At 36.7% G+C, this 18,100-nt stretch overlaps 1 protein-coding gene across 1 annotated transcript in view; it reads right to left on the bottom strand.

The window, feature by feature from the left end:
• Positions 1-18,100, bottom strand: part of COL5A2 (collagen type V alpha 2 chain) — a 146,037-nt gene that overhangs the window by 33,438 nt on the left and 94,499 nt on the right. The window contains exons 13-27 of the mRNA XM_002712334.6: positions 16,610-16,663; positions 14,958-15,011; positions 13,923-13,967; positions 13,033-13,086; positions 10,306-10,350; positions 8,901-8,954; positions 5,615-5,713; positions 5,248-5,292; positions 5,062-5,160; positions 3,796-3,849; positions 3,444-3,551; positions 1,984-2,037; positions 1,342-1,440; positions 824-877; positions 36-134 (exon numbers count right to left, since the gene is read on the bottom strand). Coding sequence (XP_002712380.1) covers positions 36-134; positions 824-877; positions 1,342-1,440; positions 1,984-2,037; positions 3,444-3,551; positions 3,796-3,849; positions 5,062-5,160; positions 5,248-5,292; positions 5,615-5,713; positions 8,901-8,954; positions 10,306-10,350; positions 13,033-13,086; positions 13,923-13,967; positions 14,958-15,011; positions 16,610-16,663 — 1,017 coding nt within the window. The remainder of the gene's footprint in view (positions 1-35; positions 135-823; positions 878-1,341; positions 1,441-1,983; positions 2,038-3,443; positions 3,552-3,795; positions 3,850-5,061; positions 5,161-5,247; positions 5,293-5,614; positions 5,714-8,900; positions 8,955-10,305; positions 10,351-13,032; positions 13,087-13,922; positions 13,968-14,957; positions 15,012-16,609; positions 16,664-18,100) is intronic.

Genomic DNA, 18,100 nt, shown 5'->3' with positions numbered 1-18,100 from the left:
AGGATGAGATGGCGAACATTATGCAATGTACTCACACTGCTACCTTTGGGGCCTGGAAGACCCATACTGCCAGGCTGCCCTCGGATCCCTATGGAGCCTGGAGGACCTGGGCGGCCATCTTCCCCTGGAGTGCCCTATGGAATTGACAAGAGCCACAGAAGTTGAATGAAATAGCTCTCTTATATCACGTCATCCAAGTTCTCACTTGCCTTGTTTACCTTAAAAGTCACACAAATTCTAAACCTATGATTTTATCTTAATGAATCAGACAGTATTTAGGAAAAAAAAAAAAAAACCTGGATTGAGTATTTACAACATAGATTTTCATATTCTACACGTAAGTCTCAACTTGAGGTCTCCTGAAACTCTCATATTATAAGAGATGCTCTGATTTGTGGTAATAGAAATTCAGGACCTCTATTTCACATTGTAGTATTAAAGGGGGGGCTCAAAATATTTAAGCTGTCAAAATTCATAGCTACCTTTGTAAAAATGTAAAATTGGAAGGCCACCAAGCAATGAGAATAATACTAATAGACAAATTTCACTAGTATTGAAAAAATACATCAACTTACCTTTTGCACTAAAGTCAGGGAAGCAATTTCAATCTCATTTACCTCGATATAATGTGATGTATGCTTTGGCCAATTTTAAAATACACAGATACTAAGAATTTGCTTCCACAGGTTTGAGGGAAAATTTAAGTATATCAACATGATCGGCTACCACATGGTCAAACACGTTAACCTTGATTAAACATTATGTAAGTTGCCTCCCTATTGAAAAATATTTATGGATGTGGTCTTTTGTTTAAATTGCTTACCAAAGGTCCAAGTTTTCCTTCAGGACCTTGAACACCAGGATTTCCAGTCAGACCCTGAAAATGAAAAGCACCTGTCAGTTTGTTGCAGACTTGCAATAAAATTCTAAAGAGTGGAAACAGCACTGAATTCTTGACAACTTAATCAAAAGACAATTCCATAGTATGAATAAATTTTCAAATGACATTTTGCTAAGATGAATTTTATCAGGAATTTTCTCGGTCTCACATCAAACAAGTGGCTTGCTGTCATGTAAAGGAATATTACAAAAGTTGCCAAACAGGATTTTTTCCCAACATCGAGTGGTGAAGCTATAAATATATACTGCTTAGAAGCTATTTTTTATACATGATTTTAAAAAACAGTATTTTAAAAGTAATGAATTTAATAAAAACAAATAATGTTCTAAGTTGTGAAAAAAGAAAAGAAAAGCTAAATCAAACAGCACAAGACACCCTTGAGTGAACGCTCAGGGGCATGTTACCTGGGTAGATAGAGCCAACAACTGCTGTGTTCTTACCCGAGCACCAGGAAGCCCTGGTTCACCTGGACGCCCTGGATCACCTTGGCCACCTTTAGGTCCTGATGAACCTACAGGGCCCCTCTCTCCTTGAGCACCCTGTTCCACAGCATAGCAGATGTGTTAGGAACAAAGAAGGAGGAAAGGGCATAAGTTCAATTCTTGTTTGACAAATCAAAATATTAATAAAACACGTGTTTATTTTGCCACAGAAGTTACAATTACTTCTTTGAAAACAATGTCACTATATATTTTTTTGTAATTTTAGTTCCTTGTAAAATAGTGATTTTTCCTCATTAACCAACGAAAGTTCAATTACTCTTACAATTGAGGCTTTCTTTAAATATTTTTAAGTCTAAATTTTCAACTGAAGGAATACATGAGTATATCAGTTTATGACCTTTTTCATCTCAGAAATATCCCTAAAAAGTCTAAAAACAAGTTCTATATTCCTCTAACCATTATCCTTCTCCATTACACATTTAATCCAAAAAGTAACACATAAGGGATTGGCAGTAGATTTGACTCTTTCCTGGGTCTGGAACTCTATGGGCCAGACCTAGAATACAACTCTAGAAAATGGCATCTTTTGGAGGACCACCCAGACAGGTATGGGTATCAACACTGAAAGCCAACTTTTACCTTTGGACCAGGTAAACCATCAGAGCCTGGAAATCCACGATTGCCAGGAGCACCCTGCAAATAACCAAAAGCAATTCTTAATTGATGATATTTTTGTAATATATTATGAATGGGTAATTTCTATTTTTAGTACCATAAAGTTTAAGAAGCTGTGATCAAGCCAACATACCTATAAATATATCTGTAGATGTATGCAAGGGATTAAAAATGACTAGATAGGATAAAATTTAAGTTTTGAAGAATAAATAAGTACAGAGCCAAGTAATTCTTTAAATCAAGAAATATTCTAACAATTCATTATGAAAGTAAACACAGAAAAAAATTGATATGTAGAAATGAAAGGCAAAGGTATCATCTGATGGTGATAAAATTTCAACGGTAACATCTATTAAGGATTTGAAGCCTTTGGCATTCTCTTCAGATCAATAAAAACATAAAATTGCTATTGTCTCTTCCAAACTTGATTCATTATGTTCTAGTCATGAGAATCTATTATGACTGTTGGACATCACCTAGTCCTTTCTAGACTTCTGACTTAGCATTTGCATTTTTCTCTGATGAGTACTCTTTTCTCCAGGTTCTTTTGTTGGTTCATCCTCATCTTCAAGTCTCAACTAATATACTCTCTTCTCAGATGACTGCATTTTCCAAACATATAATCTGACATTACACTGCTTCCATACACATGTGGTTACTCTCCACCACGTCACTTCACTATTTATTAGGTATATGTGGTCTTTATTAAAGTGCATAAACTAACTTTATCTCTTGGTTTATTCATTGTTTACCTCCCAACTAAAATCAGCTATGGTTTACTAGCCCCGACATGAGGACCAAGACCATGGATTTCTTGTTCATGATATTTTCCAAGCACCAATAGTTCAAATTGGTTTACAGTGGAGATCTGATCATTATTAGCTGAAAGACTGCATGGGGGCCAGTTCTGTGGCATAGTGGGTAAGGCCACCACCTGCAGTGCCAGTATCCCATATAGGTGCCAGTTCAAGTTCTGGCTGCTCCACTTCCAATCCAGTTCTCTGCTATGCCCTGGGAAAGCAGTAGAGGAAGGTCCAAGTCCTTGGGCCTCTGCACCCATGTGGGAGACCTGGAAGAAGCTCCGGCCGTTGTGGCCAATTGGGGAGGAAATCAGTTGATGGAAGAAATTCTCTCTCTCTCTCTCTCTCTCTCTCTGCCTCTCCTTCTCTCTCTGTGTAATTCTGACTTTCAAATAAATAAATAAATCTTAAAAAAAAATAGTGCATGAAGAATGATGAGACACTTGGCTCTTTCTACTCATAGATAATCATACTGAATTATGCAAAGCACCTACATCCATTTCTCCTATTTCTTGCTTTCCTTATTAATCCTAACAGTTGCTCATGCAATCCACAACCCCCACACACACACACACACAACAAACACACACATCTCTAAGAATGTATATTATTATTCAAATTTACCCTCTCTCCCATTGGGCCAGGAGGACCAACTGTTCCCGGATCACCTCGAGGTCCTCTTTTGCCTTCTTCACCAGGTGGGCCTATGGGACCTTGAATACCATGTGGCCCCTAGCAAAAACAGAAGGTCAGTAACCAGAAAGCACCTTTTGATGAGTGAGTTACAGCCACAGATTAATTGAATGAAGTCAGCCACAACTTTTAAAGTGTCTTACATGATTAAACTATTTCCATCCCAAGTCATTAACATTCTCATTGTTATTTTAACCAGTTTGGTATTTTGTACAGTTTGAGCTGTACACTTCTAGACAATATTTATGCTCTTCTTGTCATTAGAAAGAAAATGAAGACTTACTGGTTCTCCTTTTGGGCCAGCTTCTCCTTTGAAACCTGGTACCCCTGGATCACCCTAAAATGAAATATTAATAACTGTAAGAACCAGGGAATGTAGCCAGTTCAACTTACTCTAACTAATTACAGTAAGTAGGCCTAAAAAATTCTGTGCAGATATTCTGTATTGAATTGGTAATATAATATAATCATTGTTTAAATTTGGCAAATCTTAGAAAATATGTGAGAATTGTTGTAAAATCCAACATAATTTGGTAGAATTTTGTTGTTTGAATTCAAAAAATTAACCTTCAAAATCATTTTTCTCATGTACACTAGAATAATTAGGATCATTCAGTAATTATTCAAATTTGATCATTAAAGTGATAAGGAACAATGACAAATTTCTATAGATACATCTACATAGTGTCTATTTTACGATACAGACTCGTTCACCAGATTAAAAATAATTTTATATATTTATGTTCTATTTATAGAGAATTTAGAAACTTCAAAGAGGGTGTTTCACCTATAGGCTTTTTGTATTTAAAAACTAATTGTATTTTATGTTTCCAGAACCAGAACATGGTAGAATCAAATGTGACATATCAGTAGCACTCATATTTTAATAAGTCTGTCATCAGCTCTTAAAAAGGATTTATCAGCAAGACCAAATTATTTGGAGCAGCATCTAAAATATTTATTTCAAGTAATACTAGCAAAGAAAATGTTTTTAAATTTTATATATCAAACTCAAAGCTATGCAAGCACAACTTTTCATTGTGTTTGTTTCTTGTGGGTTCATTGCAATATTTTTCTAATAACTTCTGCAAAGCAAGGAATTCAAAAAACTGGAACTCATCCAACATGAACAATATATTGGAATCACTGTTCAAAAATAACTTTCAAGAAAGAGCCATTGAAACTATTTTTAGTTAAATCAGCATTATAAATCCCTGCTAAGCCTCCATATTTCCTCAAACTGGCTTTCCATAACAGCTATTTTTCAACTATTCAAAAAAATCTCTGAGGTAAATCATGAAAGTATGACTTACTATTTTATTTTTTAAACATTTAAATCTAATGTACTGCAATGAGGTCCCACTTAAAATTTAAACATTTAAATTGTACTCTAATGTCTGGCTTTCACCTTACAAAGATTCTAATCTTCATTTTTCTCACTGGCATAAGCTACATTGTCTGTTTCATTGCATCATATTTCATGTTATTTCTTTTGGTGCTCTTAGATGGGTTATGCTAAAGGATGACAGTTGTTTCAAACAAACATTACCGGTTGCCCGCGAATTCCTTGAGGTCCAGTGCTACCCTGTGGTCCTGGAGATCCAGGAGGTCCTGGCAACCCCGGAGGACCAGATGTACCTGCAGAGCCCTGTGAGACAGCAGAGTTGATGCAGTGAGTGAAGAACTAGGTAGCAGTCTGGGGTGAACTTCACCAGGAATACATTAAGCTACTCACCGTAGGGCCTTTGGCACCAGGTGTTCCATCAGTTCCCATTGCACCCTGCAAAACACATCAAAAGTTTGAGAAATATTAAGCTATAGCTAGACATCTCTGGGGTGCTCCTAGTATGTCCAGCCATCTTCCAAGAGGAGACAGAAAATTTGCAAAACAAAACAAAATCAACCACCATTATATCATACAAATTCCTTTTCCCATAAAACAGGAAATACTTGCAGAGATGACATGGGAAATGCGTTGGTATTTTTATGAGTTTTAAGCATTCATCCAGAATTCAGAGACTACATTAAATGGGTGGCATTTGTTCTGATGTTATAAAAGTGTCTGGTTTGCTGGCCTAGTTCTTAGCACGCTGTGTACTTACAGGAAGCCCTTGAGATCCAGCTGGACCTGGTGGCCCAGTTTCCCCTCTCTGCCCCTGAGGGCCTTCAGGGCCTCGTGCCCCAGTGGGACCTGCTTCTCCCTAAAAGAGCACAAAGGGAAACATTAATTTAAGTAAAACATAAGAGTGTGTGTTAGGAAGCTAACTGCTTATTTGGAGTTTTAGACTTTAAACATAAACATTTAAAGAAGCCAGGTGAACAAAGAGTTTATCAAGAGTATGCACTTAAACCAGCTCCACGAGTGGAGTCACTCTCCCACTCTCTGTAATGGGATGATGCTGGGAACTGTTCACAAGAACATTCTTCATATTTCAGTCTCCAGGGATAGAAGTCCTCCATTCCCACCAGGGTTAGTTTAATTTACCCCACCTCTGAACCTCCAGGAAATCTGGATTTTTTTAACCACAGCTATCAAAGTTCTTTCCTATTCATTACATATGTAACATTTAACATAAAACTAGATTCATAATGAAAAACTAGGAATTGCTCTACAGTAGGTGCTACCAAGTTACACAAAGAATGACAGTACATAGCATTATCCCAGCAAAGTTTGCTTTTAACACGTCCCTTAAATAAGTGTTCAGGTCCCTGAAGCCTGAGTCTATGTAAATAAGTAGCACATTCACATTCTTTAAACAACACAAATGAGATGAGGGAGGAAAATTGACCACATCTACCATGCTTACAGAAGTTGTTTTTGTTCAATGTAAACCTGGACATTTCAAGTCTATCAATGAACCACACAATAAATCTTGATGTGGTCATCCAGGAATAAAGTAGATTATTGCCTCATATCTTTAAAATAGCCCAATGTCACCCAAAATGTGCTGTGGAACTTGGAATAGTTTTTCAAATGTGTGATATTTTCTGTAAAAACATCCATATAAAATTTCCTCTCATCAATGCAGGACAATAAATTGTTTATTTGCTATAGAAGCAATATAGCAAATCATGTTTCAGAGTAGAAGATATGATTTGTTTCAAAAATGGAATTCCTTTGAATTTCAAGAAAGCATTTATTAAATAAAGTGGAAAACATCTGGCCTACAAATCTCTATTGAACTTGATGACCTCAAGCAATACAGACGCAAAATCCCAAGCATTTTATTTTTTAACAAAACTTTTATAGCAATTAAAGGATATTCAAAAAATAAAATAGTATTAGCAGTAAAGTGATCAAAAAATCCAATAACTACTTTGATTTTTAACTCAAGATAGCAAATGAAAATGCAGGATGCTTAGTTTAGTTTTAATTCAGATAAACAAAAAATTCCAGCACTCACATACTTTTCCCAAGCAATAATCAGGACATGCTTACACTCAATATTCATACTTTGTTTATCTGAAATTCAATCAGCTCTTTTATTTTATATGGAATATTGCATAGCTACATTGATCTAATCTAGAAGGACCTAGAAATTTAATTGGAAGCCTTTGAAGTCTAAGGAGCCAACAAGGAGTACTACAAAAACCCTGGAGGAGGGAAAACTGTCTAGCATGAATGAGTGTGAACCTTTGGTTGCAAACAGTCTAACCAGATGCCTTCGCAGGAAGAATCATGCTCCTGCTGAAAACTCGCAGTTCCAGGCTTTGTGTCCTTTCTTTATTTTCCTAGCCAGAGCTTAACCTAGGGGCAGGAGTTCTCAGATGAAGAAGAAAGGGATTATACATGCTTTGATAGGGTGGCATTAGTGATATTGGGCCAGAGTCAGTGGCAGTTAAGATCTGAACTTCAGGGACAACGTCAGATTCCGAGGGGAACCCAATAACACCCCATTCCTTTGAGTTCACATTGAGGTCTCAGGGACAGCAAGGGCTGGCCTGTGAAATGACTGAAGGCACAGATCTTAAAGATGACATAGGGCAGAGTCCTCAGAAATTTCACTTGAGGAGTCTCAGCTTCAAAGCACATTTGACATATCAGATCTGCTGCAGAGTTTTATTTGCTTGCTTCTTTGTTTCTAAGTTCAAATCCCAATTTAAGTAGCACAACCAGCAAGAAGCATGAGCTTTTATAAAGAGTGTCCTCTGTGTCAGGCTTAATGCTAAAGATTTACACAGATTCACACATAATTCTCAACGAAACTCCTTGAGAAAGCAAGGTATAAATTGGTGCAGTCATTTCATACAGCTCCATTTTGCAAAGTAAATTCCTCTTCAGTATGAAGGAAATTATTGCCAAAGGGAAACTCAGCCTGAGTGGTAATCAAAAGTGTTGTATTGCTTAAAACTTCAAATTTGAATTTTAAGCTCCGAATTTATTCAATGAATTAGCTAATATAATGTTAATGTCTTCCTACTGTAAACCTTGTATTTATACCAAAGCACTAAGAAAAAGGATGAACTGTGACTCACTAACAAATGTAACTTATCCCAGAAAATACTATAATCCATTCCCAAGTGGAGAGCCAAATATTTTCCCTGCCCATTCCTTTAAGGGCTGTGTATTGTAAGAAGGAAGGGAACAATGGGAGGGCCAGCATTGTTTGAAAGAACAACCTTTTGACAACCTCTAACTTACTTTAACTTCCTTTTGTTTAGAACATTCTGCTTTTTCTTATCACCAGGCATTCTGTCCAGGAGTAGAGTTCCAATCCAGTTTAAAGACCTTATTTCTTGTAGCTACTTCAATTCTCTGCTCTTAGAGTTTTAACACTACAGATTCTTTGATACGATAATTATACGATGATACTATTATCCTTTAATTACATATGATGTAATTTTATTTTCTTTATTTTTGTAATAATTGACAATTAGCATATTAAAGATTCTTTCCTTAGTTAAGAGTAAATTCCAGTGGTGGGTGTTTGACTTACGGGTTAAGATGCTACAAGCGATGCCCTCATCCCCTATCAGAATGCCTGGGTTCAAGTCCCTACTTCAATCCCAATTGCAGCTTTCTGTGAATGTATACCCTTGGAGGCATCAGCTAATGGTTCAAGTAATTGGGTCCCTGTGACACAAATGGAAGGCCCAGAATTGAGCTCCTGGCACCTGATTCAGCCTGACCCAAACGTGGATATTGGGTTGTTGCAGCATTTGTGGATTGAATCAAAGGATGGGAGATTCATTCTCTCTCTCTCTCTCACTTCATTCTCTCACTCTCGCTCTCGCTCTTGCTCTCTATCTCTCTCATATATATATATATATATATATATATATATATATATATATGAGAGTAATTCTCATAGTCTTCAATGAACAAGATGCTATTCTTCCCTTTGGGACACATATTATCACATAGAGTTAAATATATTAGTATTTTACCTTCATTCCCGGATTTCCTGGAAAACCAGAGGAGCCAGGTATCCCAAGAGGACCCTATCAAAAGAAATCAGAGAAATAAAGACATGCATTTAATTAGTATCTAAGTAGGTCTTTTTTTATTCTTTGATAATATGTGTGTTTTCACACAGGATATAGGAATAATCCTCTTTGTACTTTATAATCCTAAAGATAATGATATAATTTTGTTGCAACATTGATGTCAAGTAGTGTTAAGAGACATATCCAGTGATATTCAACATAATGGGGATTTTCCAACTGTACCATATAGGATTGTTAGTCACAAGTTCAAATTGTTTGAAATAATTGCCTATACCTTATACCTTTTTCCATAACAGGTTTAGGTTTAGGTACTCTTCCTCTTTGCTCTCATGTCTCAAGTTGTATTATATATATATATTATATATTATTATAGTTAGCAATAGCATTATACAGCAATATTAATTAATGTATACAATTTTCAAGGACAAGACTGTGTTTTTATCAGCTTTTTTTTTTTTAATTCCAGGTTCCTGGAATACAATGAGTAGTCTCTAAATATTTATGAATGTACAAATAGAAGAATAAATTAATTAATGATTTAATATGAAAGTAATACAACATTCATCCAAAAATCAAAACATAATAAATGCTGGCAAGAATGTGGAGAAAAAAGTACCCTGATACACTGCTTTTGGGAATTTAAACTAGTACAACCATGATGGAAGACAGTATGGAGGTTCCTCAGAAATCTGAAAATAGATCTATCATATGATCCAGGCATCCTACTCCTGTAAATTTACCAAAATAAAATAAAATCAGCATATGAAGGAGTTATTTGTATGCCATGTTTACTGCAGCTGCGTTCACAATGGCTAACATATGAATTCAACCCAGATGTCCATCAGCTAATGATTGGATAAAGAAAATGTGGTACATATACATTATGGAATACTACTTAGCAATAAAAAAGAATGGAATCCTGTCTTTTGCCATAAAATGAATGCTACTGGAAACCATTGTGAAATGTGAAATAAGCGAGTCCAAAAAAGACAAATATCACACGTTTTCTCTTACATGCGGTAGTTAATATAGAATACAAATAATTTATAAGAATGAAACAGACATCTTGTGATTTATCATTTTTAGACATTGTTTATATTCTGTGGAACTGTGGTCTTTCTACTCTTCACTTGCTGAACATTATGGTTAGTGGTGCATTAAGCCTGTGATTATAAAGTAAAATGAATTTACATTTTTGCAAAAATTAAGAAAATGTAAAAAAAGAAAGGAAGGAAGGAGAAAGATTGAGGGAGGCGGGTATGGTTATATTCTTAGAATGGTATCTACAAAATATATGAAATCTGTTCTCTTTATATTAATAAAAATTTAAACAAACATAACTCACCATTGGTCCAGGTTTTCCTGGCATACCGTGTGCACCTCGCTGTCCCTAATTAGAAGAAAAAATGAATAAGATTACATATTCCACAATATTTTCCTCTTAATTCAATTGCTTTATAAATAATTCCATGTGAGAAATTGAAAAATAGATAATAAGGATAAATAACAACCTCAATCAGTGGATTAACAGTGATAAAAATACACATTTACACAAGCTGATAAGGTGGCAATAAACACATCTTCAAATCAATTAGAAAATAAAAATCAAGATTAAGAAAATGAAATGGGCCAAAATGATTCTTAACACCTTGATCTATTACAATGAAAATTTAAACACCTCAACCTTCTTGATAGCCAGACTAACTCAAAGGAGTATGTCCACCACGTGCAAACAAGCAAACCAACCAACCAACACATACACACACAAATTCAGTCATGATTTCTGTGGGTTTCACCCAGATCTCCTTTTATGACTGAAGTATTTAATCAGCTGGACGTGTTCCTTGTTGATGGTTCACAGCTGAGACTCCCCCAGGCGCTCCCTCAGCCAAAGGGAGTTAACTCTTCCGAGGTTGTGCCTCTTCCTTGGTCATGGCAGAAGGACAAAGGAATGGCCCCCATTCAAGACAAGTCTGAAGAGCTCCATAGTTCCTTTCAGCTTTATTGAAGTCTCTGTTGTATTGCAATACAATTAAATTTCTCTGATAGTCATTCACTGATAAGTGTAGCTTCTAAGGGCACTCTCTGTTTTGAGGCTGTGCCCCAGGAAACCTGATTTGAGACCCTAAGATGGTTGATTGGTGCCAGAAGTGGTGCAAGAAAATGGACTGAAATGGAAACTTTAGGCTGGATTCTCTATTGGCCAGCTGTTGGTAGAGGGAGTAGGTGGTTCAGTGATAAATATTTTCTCCAGTGATGAACTGGATAGGGCACAAGGATAAGAGAATAGGATAGGATGCAATATCACAGGCATATGAGAAGTTTAGGGGAAACAGAAACAATAAGTTGATGAGATTTAGTAGTCCATCAATTGGAGAAAGACTTGGAAAGCCTGATGGTTATTAATCACTGATGGAAGGCTTCTTGACAGCATTTCAAACAATTCTCATCTTCTGGAACCAAAGTAAAGGAAACATTGAATATCATGCCCAGTTCCTAATTATAAGCACATAAGGGCTCTTGAGCAAGTTGAATACTCAAACCTGGAGATTCTGTTATGCCCCAGTCAGGTCCTGGATTAAAAGGAATTGGTCCCAGAGATTTTGCATTGGAATGTATGGCTTAACACACTTAAGAACTTGGAAATCTCAAACCCCTTGAGGCCCCTAGGCCTGTATAAGTGGCCCATAATCCCCATTTACACTTCACACTTCTCTCTTGTTTGAAGAAGATGCAGAAGCTTCTACTTTACCAGACAACATAAGCTCCCCTTCTGGCTACCAGACCAATAACTAGCATCAAGTCAAAAAATAACTGGGCTGAGGAAGTACTACATGTGATAAAAGAGGAAAGAGACTGCACACCAAAAGATCTCTAAGACCTAAACATCTTACAGAGGCAGGATCCAAGAGAGAATGCATAAACCTGGATCAAGAGTCAGGATAATAAAGTTGGGAAACTTTAATGATGTGGAAGTACTCCCCATGATAGACAATTTCACATCCTAGTAGGGACCCTGGGACATGGTGCTGAGATGGGAAACTTGCAAAAGGCAATGGCCCACGTAAAGGGAAGTAGAACGGCCAGAACTGTGTTGGCACATGATAGAAGGAAGCACAGAGAAGGGAATGTATCAGACTTGATACACTGTGTAGGTTGGATAAACCTGTAGCTTTTCATACTATACAATACTCTCCTTATTCTCAGAATATATTCTGCCCATCAACAGCATACAAAATGGCCTGGTAAGAGTATCTCACTGCTTTCAAACCAGAGCTTCAACTTTGGTGTCGTTGAGAAGCTCTGAAGTGGCTGTCCTTTGTGGTCTAGGGCTAACAGTACAGCATGTTACAAACCCAGGAATCCTAAGAGTAATGTGAATTTAGGATCTCAAAAAAAAAAAAAAAATAGAGGCCAGATGGTACTCCTTAATTGTCATAAGAGGCTGGGTGCAATTTAATGAATTGCAGGTTTCAAATATTAGCCAGCTATGGTCTAATCTTCAGAGAGCTGTGAAGAAAATTAGAAGATTATGCCCAGCTACCCAGGTTCAAGATGCATGCACAGACTATAAGGACAGTTCTCAGTCTGTATAATTAAAACAAAGGCAGAGAGATGATTGGAAAGCTCACTTCTCTAAAAGGGAATACTCAGAACCTACCATCTAGGATTGTGAAAAATGTGAAATAAAGATGCTTGAAAGAATGCTTGCTATGTAATAATTGCTTGATAAATGTTACCTATTATAATTGTATTATCATTTTAAAGTTCATGTTTTCCTATGGCCTGTATTTCATGTTACTATATTTTTCACTATCTTCTTTCTTATCATAACAAAATAAGTAACAACTGAACCACGGTTATGTTAGATGTTAACAGCAAGAGTCCTGGTGAAGAAAGACAGGAATTCTCTATTCTATCTTTCCACATTTTTATAAAAATAACTTTATTCCAAAATAAAAATTTAAACAATAACAGAACTGTTAATCTTATTGGAAAGGTACATTCTGTAACACAAAATGTAGAGTTGAAAACACTTCTCAACAGTAAAAATAAAAGCAAGAATACTTACAGGAGCACCCTGTGGCCCAAGCCTCCCCCTCTCTCCTGGCATTCCCCTTGGACCCTGTAGAGGAGACAGTTAATGCAACCCTTGGATCATCAAATTCGAACTGGAAAATAGTTTGACTACACCACTCAATTCAGTTGAGACTCAATATATTCAGTCAACAAACAACAATGCTTCCAAGAATAATCTTAGGTTAGAAAAATTCTCTAGCTGTAAAGATACTTAATCTTCTTGTGTAAATAGCTTTCATTTAACTTAGCCTCAAGGAATTAAATGTACACTAATACTGATCCTGAGAACAGTGAAAAAAATAAGTTAAGAAAAGCAATGAGCCGGCGCCGCGGCTCACTAGGCTAATTCTCTGCCTTGCGGCGCCGGCACACCGGGTTCTAGTTCCAGTCGGGGCGCCGGATTCTGTCCCGGTAGCCCCTCTTCCAGGCCAGCTCTATGCTGTGGCCAGGGAGTGCAGTGGAGGATGGCCAAGTGCTTGGGCCCTGCACCCCATGGGAGACCAGGATAAGTACCTGGCTCCTGCCATTGGATCAGTGCGGTGCGCCGGCCACAGCGCGCCAGCCACGGCGGCCATTGGAGGGTGAACCAACGGCAAAAGGAAGACCTTTCTCTCTGTCTCTCTCTCTCACTGTCCACTCTGCCTGTCAAAAAATGAATAAATGAATAAATAAATAAAAAGAAAAGCAATGAAATGCAGGAAGGGCCTCTTCCCATTCAAAATGAGCAATTTTCTTCTTCTACTTGTTAATCAGCAGGTTATCAAGATTATTTCATGTTCTTCAGATATCTTTTTTGTTTTTTTTTTTTTTCATTTAAAAATTCTCTTAATGACATCTCTAAAACAAAAAAAAAAAAAAAATAGCAAAGAAATCAATACATACCAGGGGACCCATGGCACCCATTGGACCAGTCGGGCCAGCTTCACCCTAATACAAAAATAAGATTACATGACAGTATGAGAATCCTACAATTGACATTCACATCACTTGTTCCATGTGTGTATAATTTTGAAGAGGACAACAGAAAAGCTTAGCTTCAATTAATGATCTCAAAATTCAGTTTTACCACCTTTTCTCAAAATGCAATGGAACAATGGGATGAGTTTCTGTAGAAGTGGCTGTACACAAGGGCAGGCATTGGTACAGCAGTTAAGATGTCACATGGGATGACTCCCATATTGGAATGACTGAGTTTTGAGTTCTGCCTCTCCTTCCAATTCCAGTTTCCTGATAATGTAACCCTGGGAGGCAGGAGACCGTTCAAATACTTGGGTCCCTGCCATCCATGTGGGAGACCCAGATTGAGTTCTGGGCTCCTGGTTGCAGCCTGGCCCAGACTCACAAATCAATGGATGGTAGGTATCTTTCTCTTTTGTCTTACTTTGTCTCTGTGTGTGTGTGTGTGTGTGTGTGTCTGCCTTTAAAATAAATGAAAACAAATAAATAGGAGTAAGTCTAAATAACACTGGGGATTTAAATAAGATGATGAAACTGCCTTACATAACCATAGTCTCAAAAAAGTCTGTATCTGAATTAAAATTATGTCTAATATTTCTGAAACAAAACTAAAGTTTGCTTTAATATCTACCCCCTGTAATTTTTCATAACTTAAAATAAGAAACTTGAAACAAAATGTTTTTCCACGTCTATCTCATGATGCTTCCCGCGAAAAATTTCTTTATCCTTCCTTGATTTTTTTTCCTATAAAAATAAATACATTTTGGGAAGAAACAATGACTGGGATTCCTTGGAATTAAAAGATATTAAATAACAGGGGCATTTTTATTTAACTAATCATTTATTTATATTACTCTTTTCTCTAGAATTATTTAGGATGGAAGTAAAAATCTGTTGGTGCTGAAAGCAGACTTGAAATGACACGGTGAGGTTACACCAAGGTACTATACAGTGAATTACCTTGGACCCAGGTGCTCCAACTTCCCCTTTAGGGCCTTCAAGACCTTTGTGTCCCTGTAAAGAAAATGTAAATCAGTATTTATAGCCTTTTTCTCCAATTCTCAAAATCATGAAGAAAGAAGGAAAAATGAGCTCACAAACTATTCTCAAGTTTAATGTTGTTCAAAATATTTCCAAATTCTCAACTTTTTAGAAAATCTATTTAAAGAAAATTAGTGGTTTCACCTCTAAATAACATTTTTACTTTGCAATATTATCACCCTTCAAACTTTTTTGACTTCATGGACATATAATCTATAGCTACAAATAAAAACTCATAGAGAGGGACCAGCGCTGTGGCACAGCCGGTTAATGCCCTGGCCTGAGGTGCCAGCATCCCATATGGATGCAGGTTCAAGACCCTGCTGCTCCACTTCCAATCCAGCTCTCTGCTATGGCCTGGGAAGGCAGTGGAGGATGGCCCAAGTTCTCAGGCCCCTGTGCCAGATCCCAAGGAAGCTCCTGGCTCTTGGCTTCAGATCGGCGTGGCTCCAGCCATTGCGGCCAATTTGGGAGTGCACCATTGGATGGGAGAACTCTCTCTCTCTGCCTATCCTTTCTCTGTAACTCTGACTTTCAAATAAAATAATAAATCTTAAAAAAAAAAACTCATAGAGAAAATACACAGTGGCAGAGTTTATGTTATAAAATATGAGTTATATCTGTTGTTGACATTCACAAAATAGCTGGACCTTTGTATCCATAGGGTTCAAGCCATAAGTCAAAGAACCACCAAAAAAAATTGAAAATAATGTTCCGTTGTTGCTGATGTGTACTATGGAATTAGGCCTACAATTGTTATGTCTGTACTGAACATGTACAGGCTTAGTTTCCTGGCATTATTCCTAAAAATATACTATAACAACTATTTACATAGAAGTTACATTTCACTCAACACTATGAATGATTTAGAGATGATTTAAAATATATGGGAGGATGTTCAATAATTAGATGCAAACACTATATTAGGGACTTGAGTATCCATGTATATTTGTGTCTCCCACAAATATCAAGGGAAAAATGCAGTTAGTAACTAGTACAACAGCAAGAACTCTGTTGCTCAAAACAGAGGCTAGTCGGTATATACTGATTAAATATCAGCACTGCTTTCAGACAGACAGACACACAGATAGATGGATTCTATATATGCATACAATATAGATATAGCTACATATTAATTACACTGAGTTATTAAATAATCATGTTATTGCTTCCCCAGTGCAAGTTGACTAGGTCCCTCCTGCAACCTAATGAACTCCGTGCTTGTATCATGTTGCTTCCTCTACCATGTAGTAGTTGCCTGTTTTCCTAACTGTGCCTCTTATCAGCCTGAAGCTGCAGGTCTGAGACTTTGCTCTTTCAGCAGTGTACCCTCTTTTATGGCACAGCACCCGGCACACAGCGAAAAATCCACATATATTGTTTCATAGAAATAAATGAAATTCCAGAGAAGTGTGAAAAAGTATTGTGATTTCGGTGGTCACAGGTGAATACTGCAACCACAACAAGTTAAGGATGTCTAACAAATGGGATTGCAAAAATTCTGAAGCTGATGTGCCCTAGATCCTATTCCATAAACCACAGCATCTGAGATGACGATGGACTGAACTTACTCGGTGACCCTTCAAGCCTGGAAGTCCAGGCGCCCCAGGAAAGCCTCGAGCTCCCTAGGGGGAAAAACAGACAAGGCATTTTAGAGTCATTAATAAGAACAGGAATTGCTTAATATAGAGCTTTTCCAGCTTTATCAAGTACACAGTTTTTCATCATTCAACTAAAGAAAAAAAGCAGGATACCTGTCAAAATGTATCTGTGATCAAAATTAGCACAGCAAAATGCTATTAGAAATGGAAACATGACTTAACAAAGACATAGATTAATACCAGGTTTTTGATTTGATGACATTTTCAAAATTAAATATGATAAATTGTGTCACAATTAGTAATGAGGGAAAAAAAGAGCATAAGCATAAATCAACACGCTCAGTTGTGGTAGAAGAGTGAATGCCTTTGTAGCAAGCCAATGTTCTTTTTATTTCCTTTAAACTTCTGAATACTGGCCACAGAACATGACAGAAAGGATGGTATTATCAGGGAAGTCTTAACAAAATGTTCATGAATAGCTTGGTAGATTATTTAGGAAACTAAATGGAGAAATAAAATATTCAATAGAATAGAAAGGTCAGAAAATGCAAGAATGGTTTGGTTTCCTGACTCAGAATTCTGATAATTCTACGCATTTTTCCATCAAAGAACATTAACTAGAAATGCGACAGAAAATCAAATTCAATGGTATGACTATTTTGAAATGGTGTTTGAAACACTTCCCTTATATTCTCCTAAAACATACAAATATCCAATGACAATTACTTTCTTATTCTCATTGCCTGTGTTTGGTTTTGCAATGCATTGTCATTCCAACTGCCACTTGGTGACTGAGCTCTTTGATATTGTAAACTGATACTATCGATGATTATCAAGTATTAATCATTTATTAATCACCATAATCCTGGCATTTAGCTTAGCCCAGGTAGCAAGCATTCAATGAATGACAATTAGAAAAACAAGTGAATGAAAAAAATGCTTTAATATTTCTAACTCAAATAACATTTTATCCAAACTTTTCTCATGGAACTTCTCTTATCCTAGTACAATCTTACATAAGATGGCAAAATCTTTCTTCTCTACACATCATAAACTTCATTCACTATTTACTAAAAGAACAGAAAACTCAATAAATGAAAATCCTATGATAATATCAAAGCAATAATTCCTCTGTGAACTTTTGCCTAGAAAGTATTTCTTCAGTGTTTTGGGGGACTTTCACAGTTAGAGTACATGAATTAATGTCCTCTGAACAAATGAATTCCCACCAATTCTTCTGTTGACACAACCCTGCTTAGGAATTCTTTTACATTAAGAATCCCCCTGAAATCCTCCCTTTTTCTGAGCTTTGCCTCTCTTCCCTCCTCCCTGCTCAGGCAACTCAGTGCATATCCAGTTCAGCCTATAGGGGAATTACCGAGCTATGTTATTCCAAATAATTAGTTAACTTCAGATTTTATGATCTGTGAGGCAAATTCCCATGCCATTACATATCCCTAA

The sequence above is a fragment of the Oryctolagus cuniculus genome, chromosome 3 (assembly GCF_051225735.1).
Source record: "Oryctolagus cuniculus isolate XC-2025 breed Fujian yellow rabbit chromosome 3, ASM5122573v1, whole genome shotgun sequence".
In the NCBI taxonomy this organism is placed as follows: Eukaryota; Metazoa; Chordata; class Mammalia; order Lagomorpha; family Leporidae; genus Oryctolagus; species Oryctolagus cuniculus.
Note: the sequence above shows the minus strand (reverse complement) of the source record. Positions and strands in the feature narration are given on the sequence as shown.